At 45.1% G+C, this 17,422-nt stretch overlaps 1 protein-coding gene across 1 annotated transcript; it reads right to left on the reverse strand.

The window, feature by feature from the left end:
- Positions 1–7,277: 7,277 nt before the first annotated feature.
- On the reverse strand, positions 7,278–8,234 carry LOC138399897 (olfactory receptor 10H1). The gene has a single exon (XM_069494621.1). The coding sequence runs from the start codon at positions 8,232–8,234 to the stop codon at positions 7,278–7,280; it is 957 nt and encodes a 318-aa protein (XP_069350722.1).
- Between the last annotated feature and the right edge of the window lie 9,188 nt (positions 8,235–17,422).

Genomic DNA, 17,422 nt, shown 5'->3' on the forward strand with positions numbered 1-17,422 from the left:
AGCCCAGTGTTGCAAAGATAATTTAGCTAGAGGCCAAGGCCAGCTCAAGAGATGCGATTTGCACTGTTTACTTCTCTTGTTTTGCTCTTCCCTTTGGTTTTGGATGAAAGCCCAGTCCCCTCCTTAAGGAAGTTTTCCCTCTTGTTCAACCCCCAGCCTCCATACTGTCTCTGCCCTGCAGCCAGAGGGATGCTCCTAAAAGAGAATTCTGAAAAATCACCCCTCTGCTTAAACCTTCCTTTTCTCTTAGGATACAGAACGAACACTAGTGTGGCCATCAAGTCTGCACGCCCAGGTCCAGACTTCATCTCCAAATTCATCCTCCGTCTTCCCAGCCCCAGTGGGCTTCCCACTGTTCCTGCAGTAAGCAAAGCACATTCAGGCCACAGGGGCCTTGCACCTGCTCTTGTTCCTCTCTGTGACATCCTTCCCCTGCCTACTCCCACACACTCTCAGTTCTGACCTAAAAGTCACCTTCCGAGCAAGCGCTTCGTGACTTCCCTATCCTGGGTCGGCACCCCTATTACAAGCCCTCATAGCAACTCATTTATTTCCACCAGAGCTTTGATCACAATGTATCATATATAATAATTACTGTGACTATTTGTTTAACATCTATGCCTTCCTCTCTTAAGTGCAGACACTGCTATCAGGGGTCTTGTCTAATTGGTTCAACTCTCTATCCCCGGCCGGGCGCGGTGGCTCACGCCTGTAATCCTAGCACTCTGGGAGGCCGAGGCGGGTGGATTGCTCAAGGTCAGGAGTTCGAGACCAGCCTGAGCGAGACCCCGTCTCTACTAAAAATGGAAAGACATTATATGGACAACTAAAAATCTATATAGAAAAAATTAGCCGGGCATAGTGGCGCATGCCTGTAGTCCCAGCTACTCGGGAGGCTGAGGCAGTAGGATCGCTTAAGCCGAGGAGTCTGAGGTTGCTGTGAGCTAAGCTGACGCCACGGCACTCACTCTAGCCTGGGCAACAAAGTGAGACTCTGTCTCAACAAAAAAAAAAAAAAAAAAACTCTCTATCCCCATTAGTGCCTAAAAAAATGCCTGGCACCCAGTAGGTGCTCAATAAATGCTTTTTGAATGAATACAGCAGGCTTTGTCATCCTTGGCCCTGTTGACATCTGAGGCTAGTGGCGGGGACTATTCTGCATATTGCAGGGTGTTGAGCCGCGTCCCTGGTCTTGGCCCACAGGATGCTGTGGCATACCTCTCCTCTCCCTCAGTTATAACAATCAGAAATGTCTCCAGAAACTTCCAAATGTCCCCTGCGGGGTAAAAAATCACCTTGGCTGAGAACCACTGGAATACAGGAATGAGGGAGGACTTGGCTGAGGTATCTCAGGCTGTAGCAGTCTTCCCCTGTTGGTACCCTTAGAACGTGGTCTGTCTGATGGTTAATTTTATGTGTTAACTTTACTAGGTCATGGGATGCTTGGATAGCTGATTTAACTTTGTTTCCGGTTGTGTCTGTGAGGGTGTTTCTGGAAGAGATCAACGTTTGAACTGGTGGACCGAGTAAAGCAGACGGCCCTCCCCAAGGCAGGTGGGCCTCGTCTCACCTGTTGAGGGCAAGAATAGAATAAGAAAGGAGAGTGTTGGATTCACACTCCCTCTGCCTGAGTGCCTGAGCGTGGACACTGATCTGCTGGTCTTGGTGCTCCTGGTTCTCAGGCCTTCAGACCCGGATTGGAATCTTGAATTCTTGGGCCTTTGAGCTGTGACACATTACTGGTTTTCCCAGGTCTCCAGTGTGCAGATGACACATCGTGGGACTTCTCAGCCTCCATAAGTGTGTGAGCCAATGCCTTGTAATAAATATCTATCTATCCATCGATCTGCATTTTATCTATATATGTATCATCTATCTATCTACAGCCTATTAGTTCCATTTCTATGGAAAACCCTGACTAACATAGCCCATATCTTTTTTTTTTTTTCCTGAGATGGCCTTACTCTATCACCCTGGGTGGAGTGCAGTGGCATCATCATAGCTCACTGCAGCTTCCAGCTCCTGGGCTCACGTGATCCTCCCGCCTCGGCCTCCCAAGTAGCTGGGACTACAGGCAGATGTCACCACACCTGGCTAATTTTTTCTCTTTTTAGTAGGGATGGGGTCTCGCTCTTGCTCAGGCTGGTTTTGAACTACTAAGCTCAAGCGATCCTCCTACCTTGGCCTCCCAAAGTGCTAGGATTATAGGTGTGAGCCACCACGCCTGGCCAGTCCATATCTTGGTTACATCCCTGACATTTCTCTGTGTGTCATTCCACCAAACATCATGGGAATACCTGAAAGGCAGGGAACAGCAATGGACCCTTCTCTGCACTCTGAAAACTAACATAAGTTTTGATATACAGAAGGCCACAAATAATTATTAAATTCATCTTTAAAAATCTGGCAGTTACCAGGTGCTTTTTGTGTGCCAGTCACTGTCAACTGCCCTATATAGATGATGCTATTTAATTCTCAGAACCATCCTAAGAGGTGGACATATCATTATTATTACTAAACCCACTTGAATGATGGGAAACTGAGCTTAAGAGATGGGATGTGATTTATCCAAAGCCAATTTGCTTCATCACTTAATCAGTGCACAGTCCTCCCGGCAGGTCAGAATGTCTCTCTGTCTTTATCTCTTGGGAGAGCAAGGGGTTGCCTGTCTTACTTGCTGTCAGCTGTTGCCATGGTGATGAGTCTAGGACCATTCATGGATTCTGGGAGCCACAGGGAAGAGGCTGTTCTTGGAGAAGATTCCGGGAGAAGCAAGTCGAGAGCTGAATCGGAGCAACACTTCTCCCAGTGGCGTCCCCTGCTGGGTCACAGCCTTCTGCTGTGCTTCCACACCTGCCACCTCACTGACTACCAAGACGTATGCATCAGAGGTTGGTGGCTTCAACTGAGCATTTCTCCAACTCACACCTCTCCCTCTGATCTCCAGCACATCAAGCCAAGCTTGAAACTCTGATACCATCCCAACTACGGTTACTCAAGAGTATCAAGTGCTGGATAGTGTACTAAGCCATTCACAAACATTGTCTCACTTCAGTCTGGCAGCTGCCTTGGAAGGCAGGTGCTTTTACATTCTTACAAGTTTAGAGAAGGGATGTGACCTGCCTAAGGACACACTGCAATGTACGAAAAAAGCCAGTTTCCTCTCATTCGCTCCAACAGTGCTTTAACATCTTGAAATTCTTTTCCAATTGGATGCACAAAAAATGTATCTTTTAATTACCTTTCTTTGTCCTCATTCTTCTAAATTAATTTATTCAACAAGTAGAGAGCTTACCATTTGCCATCTAGGCATATGTCAGTGGACAAAATAGACCAAGTCCCTGACCTCCTCAAAGCAACATTATAGTGGTGAGAGACAGTCACATCCAACAAGCAGGAGAGATGCCAGGTGTTCATAAGCACATATAGACAAGTAAAGCAAATCAAGAGACACAGGGTATGCCCAGGAACGTTGTTGTTTTGTGCAGTGTAGTTAGGAAAGGAGTCATTGATATTCCAGCAGAAAGCTTTGGGCAGTGACAGAAGAGGTATGTGGACATCTGGGGCAGGAGCGTTCCTGGTAGAGGGTATAGCGCATGCAAAGGTCCTGAGGCAGGAACATGTCTGGTGTGTTTGAGGGACAGTGAGGGGGCTGGAGCTGAGTGATTCAGTGAAAGAGATGGGGAAGGTGTGGTCAGAGAAGCAGCAGAGCCCAGGTGTGTAGGGCTCTATGTGCACTGTAAGAACTTTGAATTTCCCTCTGTGAGAGACAGGAAGCCGTGGGAGGGCTCTGAGTAGAGGGGATATTATACAATGTATATCTGAAAGGCTCAATATCCCACCTTATTGAGAATGTAGTGTACAGGTGGAAGGGTGGAGGCAGTCAGGTAAGCTTGAAAGATATGGAAACCATCCAGGTGAGAGAGGATGGTGGTCTAGACTAGGGAGGTAGCCACAGAGGGGGTGAGGATGGGACAGGTTCTGAATACATTTTACAGGGAGAGTCCCCACTGATTTGCTAATGAATTGGACATGGCAGGGGTGGGAAGGAGGAGTTGAAAATGTCTCCAAGGTATTACTGAGTTTGAGATGCTGTTTTCTGAGATAGGAAAGATTTTGAGAGGAAGAAATATGAGAGAGAGAGAGGGAATTTTAATGATGAGGATATGCATGAGTTAGAGATCTGGACACATTAACTTTTGAGATGCCTGCCTCCTAGCCCTGTGGGGATGTTGAGTAGGCAGTTGGAAAGACATAAAGATCAGGATTTGGGAAACATCTGTGTGCAGATGGCACATAATTTCATGATGCTGGATGGGACTCCCAAGGAGGGAGGGACGAGATGAAGTACAAGGTTCTAATGGGTTTCAAGGCTGCCTTACATTCCACGGTATGAACAAGCCAACATTTGTTTAACGGCCCTTTATTAGAAGATATGTCTAATAATTTCCAATTATAAATGTCACTTCTCTCAATATCCTTTTGTTTATGCAAATGTGGAATATGTCTACAAGATGTCGATCTATCAGTGGGAAGTAGGAGGCAGGACTTGAACCCAGGTCTGTCTGACTCAAACACGGCTCCCCACACACCCTCACCCCCTGCTCTAGAGGGCAACTAGGTTTCTTTCTCACAGTGAACCCATAAAGCCAACATTCTGGTTTGTTCGATGATGTGGGGATTAAATTAGTCCACCCTAGAAATATCTGTTAAGAATTGATGATATCTTCCAAGTATCATGCTGGTACTTGGTATGATATTGAGAAAGAATGGGGAAAAATTGAAACCATTCCCACTTAGAACTGGAACCAGATAAGGTTGCCCACTATCTCCATTTCTATTCAACATAGTGCTGGAAGTCCTCGCCAGAGCAATTAGACAAGAGAGGGGAATTAAGGGTGTCCAAATGGGGACAGAAGAGATCAAACTCTCACTCTTTGCTTATGGTATGATGTTATATCTAGAAAACCCCAAGGATTCAACCAAGAGACTCCTGGAATTGATCAACGAATTCAGTAAAGTCTCAGGATACAAAATCAATACACACAAATCAGAGGCATTCATATATGCCAATAACAGTCAAGCCGAAAATCAAATAAAAAACACAGCACATTTTACAATAGCCTCAAAGAAAATTAAATATCTAGGAATATATTTAACAAAAGAGGTGAGAGACATATATAGGGAGAACTATGAAACACTAAGAAAAGAAATTGTAGAAGATGTAAACAGATGGAAAAATCTACCTTGCTCATGGATTGGCAGAATCAACATTGTTAAAATGTCCATACTACCCAAAGTGATCTACATAATTAATGCAATCCCTATCAAAGTACCATCATCATTCTTTACATATCTAGAAAAAAATAATTCTACACTTTGTATGGAGCCAGAGAAGATCCCTTGTAGCCAAAGCAATCTTAAGCAAAAAGAACAAACTGGGAGGTATTAGTCTACCAGACTTCAGGCTTTACTACAAGGCTATAGTAACTAAAACAGCAGAGTACTGGCACAAGAACAGAGATATAGACCTTTGGAACAGGACTGAGAACCCAGAAATGAAACCATCTGCATATTTTCATCTAATCTTTGACAAAGCATCTTCTTAGCTCAATGTGTGGAACTTACTCAGAAATCCCTCCAAGACTAAAACTTTTTTTTTTTAGTGTAGGAGATCCACTTTATTCAATAAGTGCTTACTGAGTCTTTCCTATGTGCCAGGCACTATTTTAGGTGCTGGGAATATGTTGCATTGATTAAAAACATACAAAATCCCTGTCTTCTTTGTGCTTATACTCTAGAGGAAGGATACATGATAATAAACATGATAAAATAAGCAAACTACATATGGCAAATTAGAAGGTGATAGGGATTATGACACAACAAAATAGAGCAGTCGTGAGAATGATGATGTCTAAGACTTAAACTTATTTTAAAATCACAAAGGACTCCTGAGTTTATAGAAACATTCCATCAGCATTCCAAGGATGCATGCATCAGTGCATGGTGGGTTGCAGTTGCTGTAAAAGACTATGGATATTGGGATGTTTGGTTTGGAGAAGAACAAGTCCCCCTGGAATTAGGAGCCACAAAACCCACTGTTGGAAGACAATGCATGAAGTGTTGAATGAAGAGGACTTGAAATAAAAATAACCTACATTGGAAGCCTGGCTTTTCCAAGTTTTGTGATCTCTGATGAGCCACGCACCTTTTGAGCCTCAGTTTCCCCTCTGTCAAATGAAGGGGAAATGAAAGAGCCTTTGTTCTCATCCCACCATGTGAGGCTGTAATGACACAGTGAACGAGAGAAGTAACAAGAAGCATGAAATGCAACATGTTTTCTGCAAAGGGGCTTCTCTGTGTTTCCTGGGTTTGACTTAAATTGTTTCCTACATCCTCCTACTTCATGTGAATCTGGGATTCTTTTTGCTGCTCAGGTGATAGAGAAAGACTGAATTCACACTTTAGGACAAATGATGTATAGTTTACTATTCAACTTAAACCTGAAAACACCTATTTTCAACAAATTGTCAATACTATGTAGCAGGGTCAACCTTAAATCCCTTCTTATTGACAAATGGGTGAATGTGGTGCCCGTAGGACCATGAGATATACTTTCACCCTTGGCTCTGCATTCATTGTTCTGGTTTAACAGTGAATTCCCCACTCTCCCACATGCTAACACAGCAGCCCATATCTCACAGCAGAACTTTTTTTCTTGAACAAACCATGAAGACATCTCTGTCTCTCCACAACTATTCAAGGTTCACATTTGAAAGGCCAAGATTTCCTTTTTTTCTGGGAGTCTGTTTATTGCTGTTCCTAACTTCTATTACACGGATTTGTGCGATGCTGAAATTTAGGGTGCTTTGCCCTCCTCTGCTGTAATCTGGGGTAGCCTTAATAAATCCGAGTTGTAGCTACCCAGTGCTGCCTAACAGAGCCTGGCGCATGAAGACTTCCATTTTTCTCTGCGCTGCCAAGTTGTGTCTTTAGGATGACCCTGGGTTTTGGCAGGAAGAGAACAGATTTCAGGTGTGTTGCTAACTGACAAAGTATCCTACAGCAGGTAGGACTCAAACCAATCTGATTTTCTCTGAGTTATTATCTCCCACATCTGTCCACCCCAAATACCTCCCTGGTGCTGATTAGCCCTTGTGTATACATTCGTATCCTGCATGTAAACCTTAATGCACCAGATGAATATAGGTTCATGGAGTATCATTTTTAACAGTAGCATTTGGTAATCCAATGTCATTGTTTCCAAGGAATTTCTCTCAGATCATTACATTTTTCTGTGGGTAGAGTTTGCTGAGGAAGGTCTTCTTCAGGGCAACCTTCAGCTCCTTGTTCCTGAGGCTGAAGATGATGGGGCTGAGGAAGGGTGTGAGGACCGTGTAGGTGGTTCCCATCAGGGTGTCTCCTTCCAGAGAGTGGGGACCCTTGGGCTTGAGGTAGATGACAGAGGCAAAGCCATAGTGCACGACCACCACAGTGAGGTGGGACGCACAGGTGGAGAAGGCCTTGTGCCGACCTTCAGCGGATGGGATCCTCAAGATGGTGGCCACAATGAAGGCGTAGGAGAGGAGGATGAGGAGGAAGCAGCCCAGCAGAGCCGTGATGCACACCAAGCCCACACCCTTGGCCACCCAGGATACGTCATCTCCACAGGCCAACTTCAACAGTGGTGGCACGTGGCAAGCAAAGTGGTGGATCTCATTGGGTCCACAGAAGGTGAGTTGGAAAATGGCCGTGGTCACCACCATCCCCATGACCGAGCCACCAGCCCAGGACCAGCCCACCAGGCAGGCACAGCCACGGGGGCTCATGAGCACATTGTAGCGCAGGGGGTGGCAGATGGCCACGTAGCGGTCGTAGCCCATGACGGTGAGCAGGAAGGAGTGGGTGAAGCCGAACGTGAAGGAGGAGAACATCTGGCCGGCACAGGCTGGGAGGGTGATGGAGCGGTGGGCGGACAGCAGGTCGGCCAGCATGCGCGGGATGATGGCCACGGTGTAGAGGACCTCGGAGACGGACAGGGCGCACAGGAAGAGGTACATGGGCGTGTGGAGGCTGCGCTCGCTCCAGACGGTGGCCATGATGAGCAGGTTGCCCAGCAGCGTGAACAGGTACATCAGCAGGAACAGCAGGAAGAACATCAGCTGCAGGTGAGGGAAGATGGAGAAGCCGATGAGGATGAATTCAGTCACCGCTGAGCGATTGGCTCCCTGCATGGAGGCTGTGCATAAGGCGAGGTGTGACAGGGAGATGTCAGCTACTGGATGAAGAAAAAAAGGTCATCACGTGCTGCCCTACCTGGATGTGCCCAGGGGGCCACTCCCGGTAAATGGTAACAGCTGGCATTGGTTCGGTTCCCGCGCTGTGCTTCCTACAACTTAATTCTCTCCTTAACCTAGTGAGGAAGGGACCATTTTTGCACCCGCCATTTAAAGTACCTTGGCCATAGTCACTGAGAACCTTGGGGTGTAAAGAGGATGAGCAACTTGTTCAGGGTAAAGCTGTTGAAATGACAGATCCGACACCTGAACCCACAGCTGGGCTGACCCTGGAGACTATACCCTTCCTTATCCGCCTATGCCAGCGGTCCCCAAACTTTTTGGCACCAGGGACAGTTTTCATGGAAGACAATTTTTCCACGAGCTGGGGGTGGGAGGTGGGCATGATTTTGGGATGATTCAAGCACATTCCATTTATTGTGCACTTTATTTCTATTATCATTACATTGTAATATATAATGAATAATTATACAACTCACCATAGGTTGGGGACACCTGCTCTATGCTGCCTCCCCAGATGAAAATGTTCCTTCACTGGAGCTTCCAACCATTGCTCCTCTGCTCCCCCTGCCCGACTCCTTCTGATAAATTGTTTTTCTGACGGCTTCCAGTACCGCTAGATGTCCCCACTCCTGACTCCAACTCCTTAGACCACAGCGTATCTCTAACTTACTTGAACCCATCAGATTCTTCCTCGGGGGTTTTCCATGCAGGATCAGAGATTATGCTGTGGCTCTTAAAAAAAAAAAAAAAAAAAAGGAGCCACAGATGAAGTCCTTATTGTTTTCTGGCTCCCATGAGGCATGTACGTTGTGAGGAAACGCAACGCAGCCGTCTGGGCAGACGGAGGGAGGGGAAGCCAGCAGACATAAGTCTGAATTCCGGCTCTGCCTGCTGGGCAACTGAGCAAGTTTCTGCAACTCTCTGCACTTCCGTTTCCCTCTCCCTATCTCGAAGAGTTGTTGTAAGAAGTAAGGGAGTTATTCTTGGAAGGTGATGATCTAACACAGAACAGATGCTACTTAGGATGATTAAATCGATACAATGAGCGAGCAAATGTACAGTGTGTGCTCAGTAGATAACTTTAATTTCAAGAGATTTCAAGGTGTCTTTATGAATCACTTAACTATGATTATCTTTAAAAAAAAACAAATTAGGCAAGCGATGTAAAGTTTAAAAGAGTAAAACCACTCATCTGCTTTCTGTTTCTATGGATTTGCCTGTTCTGGACATTTTACATAAATGGAATCCTACAAGATGTGAACGTTTGTGTGTTATTTCTTTCACCGAGCATAGTGTTTCAAGGCTCGTCTGCGTTGCGGCATGTGTCAGAACTTCATTCCTTTCAGTGACCAAACACCATTCCATTATATGGATGTACTTCCTCAGCGTGTGCAAGTTTGGGTTGTGCGCACCGTGTGGCCTTTGTGAACAGTGCTGCGATGAACAGGCGTGTAAGAGTTAAAGCGTATCAGTGGTTGCCATGGGCTGGGGTCGGGGGTGAGGGGGTGGGGAGCGACTGCTAATGGATACAGGGTTTCCTTTTGGGGTGATGAAAAAATTTCTGGAACTAGATAGAAGTGGTGTTTGCACAACATCGTAAATGTACTCAATGCCATTGAATTGTATACTTCAAAATGGTTAAATGGTAAATTTCATGTTATGTGTATTTTATCACAATAAAAAAGGGTTTATAACTAGAATCTATATAGAACTCAGGAAAATCAGCAAGAAAAAAATCAACCCCATTAAAAAGTGGGCAAAGGACATGAACAGAAACTTTTCAAAAGAAGGTAGACTAATGGCCAAGAAATATATGAAAAAATGCTCAACATCTCTACTCATCAGGGAAAGGTAAATCAAAACCACAATGAGATATCACCTAAATCCAGTGAGAATGGCTCTTATCAAAAAGTCCCAAAACAACAAATGTTGGTGTGGATGCAGAGAGGTAGGCAAACTCATACACTGCTGGTGGGACTGCAAACTAGTGCAACCTCCATGGAAAGTGATATGGACATACCTCAAAGAACTAAAGGTAGACCTACCATTTGATCCAGCAGTCCCACTACTAGGTATCTATCCAAAGGAAAAAAAGACATTCTATAAAAAAGACATCTGCACTTGAATGCTTATAGCAGCACAAATCACAATTGCAAAGATGTGGAAACAACCCAAGTGCCCATCCATACATGAGTGGATTAATAAAATGTGGCATGTACATACCATGGAGTACTACTCAGCCACAAAAAACGATGGTGGTCTAACACTGCTTGTATTATCCTGGATAGAGCTGGCGCCCATTCTACTAAATGAAGTATCACAAGAATGGAAAACCAAGTACCACAGGTACTCGCCATTAAATTGGTACTAATCAATCAACACGATGTGCACATATAAGAAGTAACATTCATCGGGTGCTGGGCAGGTGGGAGTGGGAGGAGGGGATGGGTAAACCCACACCTATGCTGTCTGAGGGATGGGTCAAGCGGTGCAAAGGCAATTTATGTAACCAAAGCGTTTGTACCCCCATCATACCCTTAAAAAATAAACAAAATTTAAAAACGTCAATTAAAAAAGGTAGTAAATACCCTTGTAAGTGGGCTTAGGTCCTTGGGCCAGCCCTGACAGGTTTCTAATGAGAAGCAAAGAGGGAACCACGTACTTTGGGGAGAGGAGACCACATTCCCCGAACATCACCAGTTTCTAGCGTTTCTTGGCCTTTCTCCCTGGAATCACTTGCATCTTTTCCCCACTTCTGGGTCAGCACCTGCCTGTAGCTCCCCTGGGTGGTGGTCCCGAACAGCCACACCCTGTCCTGCCACCCTGAGCTCTTAGAGAGGTGAATGGCTTGGAAATAAGAGCCTCCGAGGAGAGGTCGAATGAGTGAGCTTTATGTCATGTGGGCTGTGCTCACAAGCCTCCCATGGCTCCCCAGTGTCTAGGGCAGGGTTTCTCAACCTCAGGACTATTGACATTTGGGGCCAGATCATCATTTCTGTGGAGGGCTGTGCTGTGCCTTTAAGTTGTTCTATAGCTTCCCTGGTCTCTATCAGCTAAATGCCAGTTAGCCACTGCTCAGTCGTGACAAACAAAAAATGTCTCCAGACAATGTCAATGCCCCTGTGGGCAACAAAGTCACCCCCACAGTTGAGAACCTTTGATCCAGAAAATGCAGTTGCAACTCTTTGGCATGCTCCCTTTGCACCCTGCCCATTCCTCCCCTTCTCCACCTGGCAAGACCCCTGTTTAAGATTCAGCTTAAATGTCACCTCCTCCATGCAGCCCTCCTAGACATCTTCTTCCCAAAGCAGATTCAGTCACTCATCCCTGGGTGCTTCCAAAATAATGCTTCCTAAATGACTCTAAAACTCCTTGCTTGTGCCCGTGTCATGATGTTGATCATAATGTGTCATGTTGGAGCTGTGCCCGGATCATGAGTTCTTGGAGGCAGAGACTGTTTTGTTGATAGCACCAGCACTGTGCACTCAGCAACAACGACAGTGATGGGCATCGTTAGCCTGTGTTTGATGTGTCCTATGGACCAGGCACTGTGCTCAGCATCCCTCCTGACATTCCTACTGAACACTTACCCCCACATTAGAAGTCATCTGCTATGATCCCCATTTTACAGATGGGGAAACTGAGTCCCACAGAGGACACATCACTTGCCCAAGCTGCCATGATTCTGAAGATTAGGACAGAAAGACCCAGGGAGGGGAATGAAAGGGGCGGCCTTGCAAAAATAACAGGAAAATGCCTAATCCCACAATTTCCCCAGTAACGGTTAAAGATCACTCCTATGAGTTCTCTCACTCACGGGCACCAGGCAGGAGTTCTGTTTTGCACATCTTCTGAAAAGAGCCAAATGAATGGAAAAGAGAGAGATTCTCTCTCTTACAAAAAAAAAAAATTTTTTTTTTTTTTGAGAATCTGCTTTTTACAGCCCAAAGAGTTCCTGAGCGAACAGCAGGGTGGGAGCTCCAAGCCTGAACCATATCTGGAGGACAGAGTCACATCTCCTGTGATAATCCCGTCTCCAGGGAAAGGCAGGAAACCATCTCGAGGACTTTGATATCCGCGCAGTTTTTGTTACCTACCTGCTGCCAAGAGGAAAGGAAGGAGCGGATGCAGCAACTTCTCGACGGTACCTGCCATTTTTGCAATCCCTTTAGAAAGCCCCAGTAGCTGGTTTTCAGAGCCAGCACATTCTTCCCTTTCCACCTCCGTGCTGGTCCTATTCCCTTCCCCCCAGGCAAAAGTACACAAACCTCTTTTCTAGCCTAACCTTTGTCTGGAGAAACCTTTCTCAGAACCCACCTGCACCAGCATCTCCACTTTAACAGATTCTCTGTAGTATCTGATCGATTTTCTGTAAACCTAAAATAGCTCTTAAAAATAAAGTCTATCAATTTCATTTTAGAAGTAAAACAAAACTCATACTGTGCATGGGACCAGAATAGCGATCCGAGCAGTTGATCTATCAGCAGAACACCTAGCGGGCTCCTCTGTAGGTAAACCAAACAGAGAGAATGAGAGAGCGGGAGAGAGAGAACGGGAGAGAGAGAGAGCGCGCGAGAGAGAGAGAGAGCAGGAGGGAGAGAGACAGCAGGAGAGAGAGAGCAGGAGGGAGAGAGAGAGCGGGAGAGAGAGAGCGGGAGAGAGAGAGAGCGGGAGAGAGAGAGAGAGCGGGGGACAGAGAGAGCTGTCTGGCACCCAGGGAAACCCACAGTGAGGTCACAGTCTCCCCACCCAGAGACGCGAGGGCTCTCTGGTTCTCTGCCCTGGGGAGGTGGCCGGAGCCTCTCCATCCTGAATCTTCCTTGCCTCTCTCTTTTTTCTGCCTCTTCCCAATCCTTTTTCCATTGGCTTCTGGCCTGGAAAGACTGAGAAAAGAAGTTAAAATCACATCGACATACTGAGTAACTCTGAGCAATAGCTCTCCTCTCTCTACACCTGTTCTTTTTCTCCTCACCTGTCCAAGGAACCTACCTCGTAAGACAGTGGTAGCTCCCAAAATAAACAAACAAATAAATAAACAAACAAGCCTGCAAAGTAGTCATCACACTGTCCTGGAGGTAGGAAGTGGGGCCTGCCTGTCACCCCCTGCCCTAAAGACTCGATTTACCCAAAGACATGCATAAACAGATGGTTTCTCTGAGTCACTGGCAGTTGCTGGTTCCCCAGGTCTCTCCTGGCCAGGTGGATAGGAAGGGAGGTGACTCACCTGGGGCTCCAGGCCCTGCACCTGTTTCTGCCTCACCCCAATGGGGAGGCTCTTGTTGGGAAGTTCCCTGCAGGTGCAGGCACAGGTGTGGGCTGCACAGGTGTGGGCTGGGCCGAGGGCTTGACTGAGCCTGTCTACTTTTATCAGCTCCCTGCCCACTGCCTTCTCTCTTGCTGTGGTCCTACTGCCTTTGCCTCTGCCGCAGGGATGCTGGGCCCCCTGGGGACCCTGCCAGAAAGGAGGCGACCTCAGGGAATGTCCTCACTCTCCCTCCCTCCATGCCTGCCGGGGGCGAGTCAATCACCTGAGCTTCTCAAGGGCATGAGCAGAGGCTAATGCTCCGCAACGCTGGGATCTGGGGCCCTGGCTGTTGAAATGGGCAGAGGGGCAGCCCTGCCACGGCCCTGGGGAGGCTGCCCTAACATACCCCTCCACCTTCATCCTTCCCCACCTCAGTCATGTGCCCAAGTCATTGTCTTTCTAAAGATTTCTTTTTTAAATCAAAGAACACACATATATTTGTTCCTTCTTCGTAAGTAACTGAAATGAGTACAAATAAGGCTAGAGCCAGGCATGCCGTGACGGTGAGTTTGATGGGCACCTTCCAGATCCTTATGCATGTGGCATGTGGACAAATGCAAACCTTTAAATACCTAAGTTCTGTTGTGCGTTATTGTTGTTTTCTGCCTTGTTTTGGAGGTGAAATTCATATAAGATAATTAAGCACTTTGAAGTGTCCGATTCAGTGGGATTTAATGCATTTACAAGGTTGTGCAACCACCACCCGTAATTCCAAAACATTATCATCACCCCAAAAGGAGACCCCGTCCCCATGAGCAGTCACTCCTCATTTTTCCCTCCCCCTACCCCCTGGCAACCACCAATTTGCTTTCTGGCTCTGTGGATTTCACCTGCTCTGGACATTTCGCATAAGTGGAATCCTATGTTATGTGAAAGTCTGGCTGCGTTCACTCAGCACAATGTTTTCAAGGTTCATCCGTGGTGTAGCCTGGGTTAGGACTTCGTTCCTTTCTGTGGCTGAATAATGTCCATCATGTGGAGACACCACACTTTATCCATTCATCTACTGACAGACATTTGGGACCTTTTTATTTTTTGGCTATTGTGAATGGTGCTGCTATGAACATTGAACGGTTCATACAAAGATTTGCTCGAATATATGCCTAGGAGTGAAATGGTTGGATCAGATGGTAATTCTGCATTAACTTTTTGACAAACTGTCCAATTATTTTCTGTGTGTTTAACACAGATCTGATTCACCTGTGGGTATCTTTCTGTAACTCGGTTTTTCACTCAACATCTTGGAGTAAATTCTATGTTAGTTTATATAAACCAGGGTTTCTCAGCTTGGGCAGTGTTGACATTTGGGGGCCTCATCATTCTTTGTGGTGGGGGCCAGGTTGTGCATAGTAGGATGTCTAACAGCCAAATCCCTGGTCTTTACGGACTAGGTGCTTATAGCAGTCTCTCTACCGAGTTATGACAAAAATGTCTCCAGATATGGCCAAATGTTCCCTGGGGGACAAAATCACCCTGGGTGAGGACCACTGCCATAGAGCTACCTCATTTTTATAAAGTCTGCTTGATATTGAATATTATGAATATACTTAGTGTATATTTAGCTGTTCTTTTACAAACAGACACACCTCCATTGCTTTAAAATTGTCACCGTTATCGGGAATAATGCAATATGTGTCCTTTCCCGTCTTTCGCTGCACACAGGCAATATCAGATCAAACAAATTAAGTAACGAGGTGGTCAGATTATAGGGGATGTGTTTCTTCAATGTAAGAAGAATTGCTGAATTAACTTCCAAGTGGCTGTGGGAATCCACACTCCCAGCCTCTATGTGACAGAGATCTGTTTCCTCACCTCACTAATTCTTATCAGTGTGAAACTAATTTTGGCAATGTGGTTGCCAAATGGTCTCCAGTTGTTGCTTTAATTTGTTTTTCCCTAATTACTAGTGGGGGTTGGAAATCCTCTTTGTTTATTAGCTATAAATATATGGGTTCCCTCGTTGCAAAATGCCTGTTCAAAGCCTTTCCTCATTTTTCTATTAGATTGTCTTGTTTTTGTTGATTTGCAGGCATTTTTTAGGGATTCTAAATACTAATTTTGTCTACCAATCATTTTTTTCTTTCTGCTTCTTGTGCCTTAATACTGTTTCTGTCAGAAACATTCTCCTTGGTTTCTTCTAGTACCTTTATAAGTTTAGGGGTCAAAACCACAGCATGACGGGTCTGCTGCTGATTTTATAAATAAAAGTTTTTTGGAACACAGCCATGCGCATTTGTTGGCATATTGTCTCTGGCTGCTTTTGTGCAACAGTGGCAGAGTTGAATGGTTTCTTGCAAAGCCGAAAATATTTGTTATCTTGCCATGTATGGAAAAAGGTCGCCAACCTCTCAGACTTTAATCTAGACATTGTGTGAATTTTTCAGATTATGTTATAACTTATTTTTAAATGGCTATTTTCCCCAAATCATTTAGTAAATATTCCAAACTTTCCCCACTGACTTAAAATGCTACCTTTTTTAAGCCAGGCACATGCCTGTAGTCTCAGCTACTTGGAAGGCTTAGGTGGGAGGATTGCTTGAGGCCAGGAGTCCGAGGCTGCAGTGAGCTATGATTGTGCTTGTGAATAGCCACTGCACTCCTGCTGGGGCAACATAGTGAGACCCCATCTCAAAATAAAATACATGCTTTCTTTTAAAAAATGTAATAAGTTTTGTTTTAGATATTCCTGTACAATCAAATGCTATTTTTGAAAAATTATTTTAGTTTTCTAAGATAATTTTGGTACTAATAATATATCTATAGTATGCTATTTATATTATAATAGTAATAATGGTTGTAGTAGTTAATAACAAGTGAGATTTATCTAGCACTTACTCTGTTCTTGGAACTATTCTAAGAGTGTATATACACACACACACACAATTTATAGTTTAATTTAGGGAGAACTCTTTTTTGTTTACATTTTTGTTTACATTTTCATATCTTTGTATCCAGGAATACAGTAATCTCTCTCCATCTATTTAGAAATGCTTTTATGTCCATGAGGACAATGTCATAGTTGTCCTTCATAAACCTCTTGCACATTTCTCGCTAGCATTATACTTAAATGCCTCGTAAGTTTCTGTTGCTTTTATGAGTGTGATATTTTTCCAATTATGTTCTGTTCATGAGGATAATTCTAGAGGAAATCCACACTGTCAGTTGATCCTCACAGCTGTCCTAGATACAGTCATTATCTGGAATTATTGACAACATCGCCTCTTCTTGTTTGGTCCTCATACCTCTCTTGTGTTTTCTTGTCTTAGTGCATTGTCTCGGGTCTCCAGTAAAATGCAGAGGAGATGCAATGAGTCAACATCCCTGATTTTATTAGGAACGTTTCGGATACATTCCTGATTTTATCGACAATGTTTCTGATCCATTCCTGATGTTACTGGGAATGTTTCTGTGTTTCACCATTAGATATAATGCTTGTTTCTTCTGGTTCTCTACATTTGGGTGTGCAGGGCTCACTTTTTGATGCCTTCTGTTCCCTCCTAAGCAGACTGAAACTCCCCCCAGCAGCATCAAGGGGCAGGGATTACAATTAGGGTGACAGATGGTCACAAATTTCAATTCATTCAATTTATTTATCAATTGCCTATCCTGTTGCAAGTCCCTATTCTAGGTGCCAGGGATATTGCAGTGAACAAACCGAAGACCCCTGTCCCCATGGAGCTGATGTTTTAGTAAGCAGAGACAGACAAGAAACAAAAATCACAAGCTAAATTGTTGAACTGTTTATGTGATATGTGCTGGGGGTGGGGGGAATAAAGCCAGGTACAAAGGATTGACTGTGGCAGGGTGGGAGTGTGGT

Source organism: Eulemur rufifrons, chromosome 2 (genome assembly GCF_041146395.1).
Source record: "Eulemur rufifrons isolate Redbay chromosome 2, OSU_ERuf_1, whole genome shotgun sequence".
Lineage (NCBI taxonomy): Eukaryota > Metazoa > Chordata > Mammalia > Primates > Lemuridae > Eulemur > Eulemur rufifrons.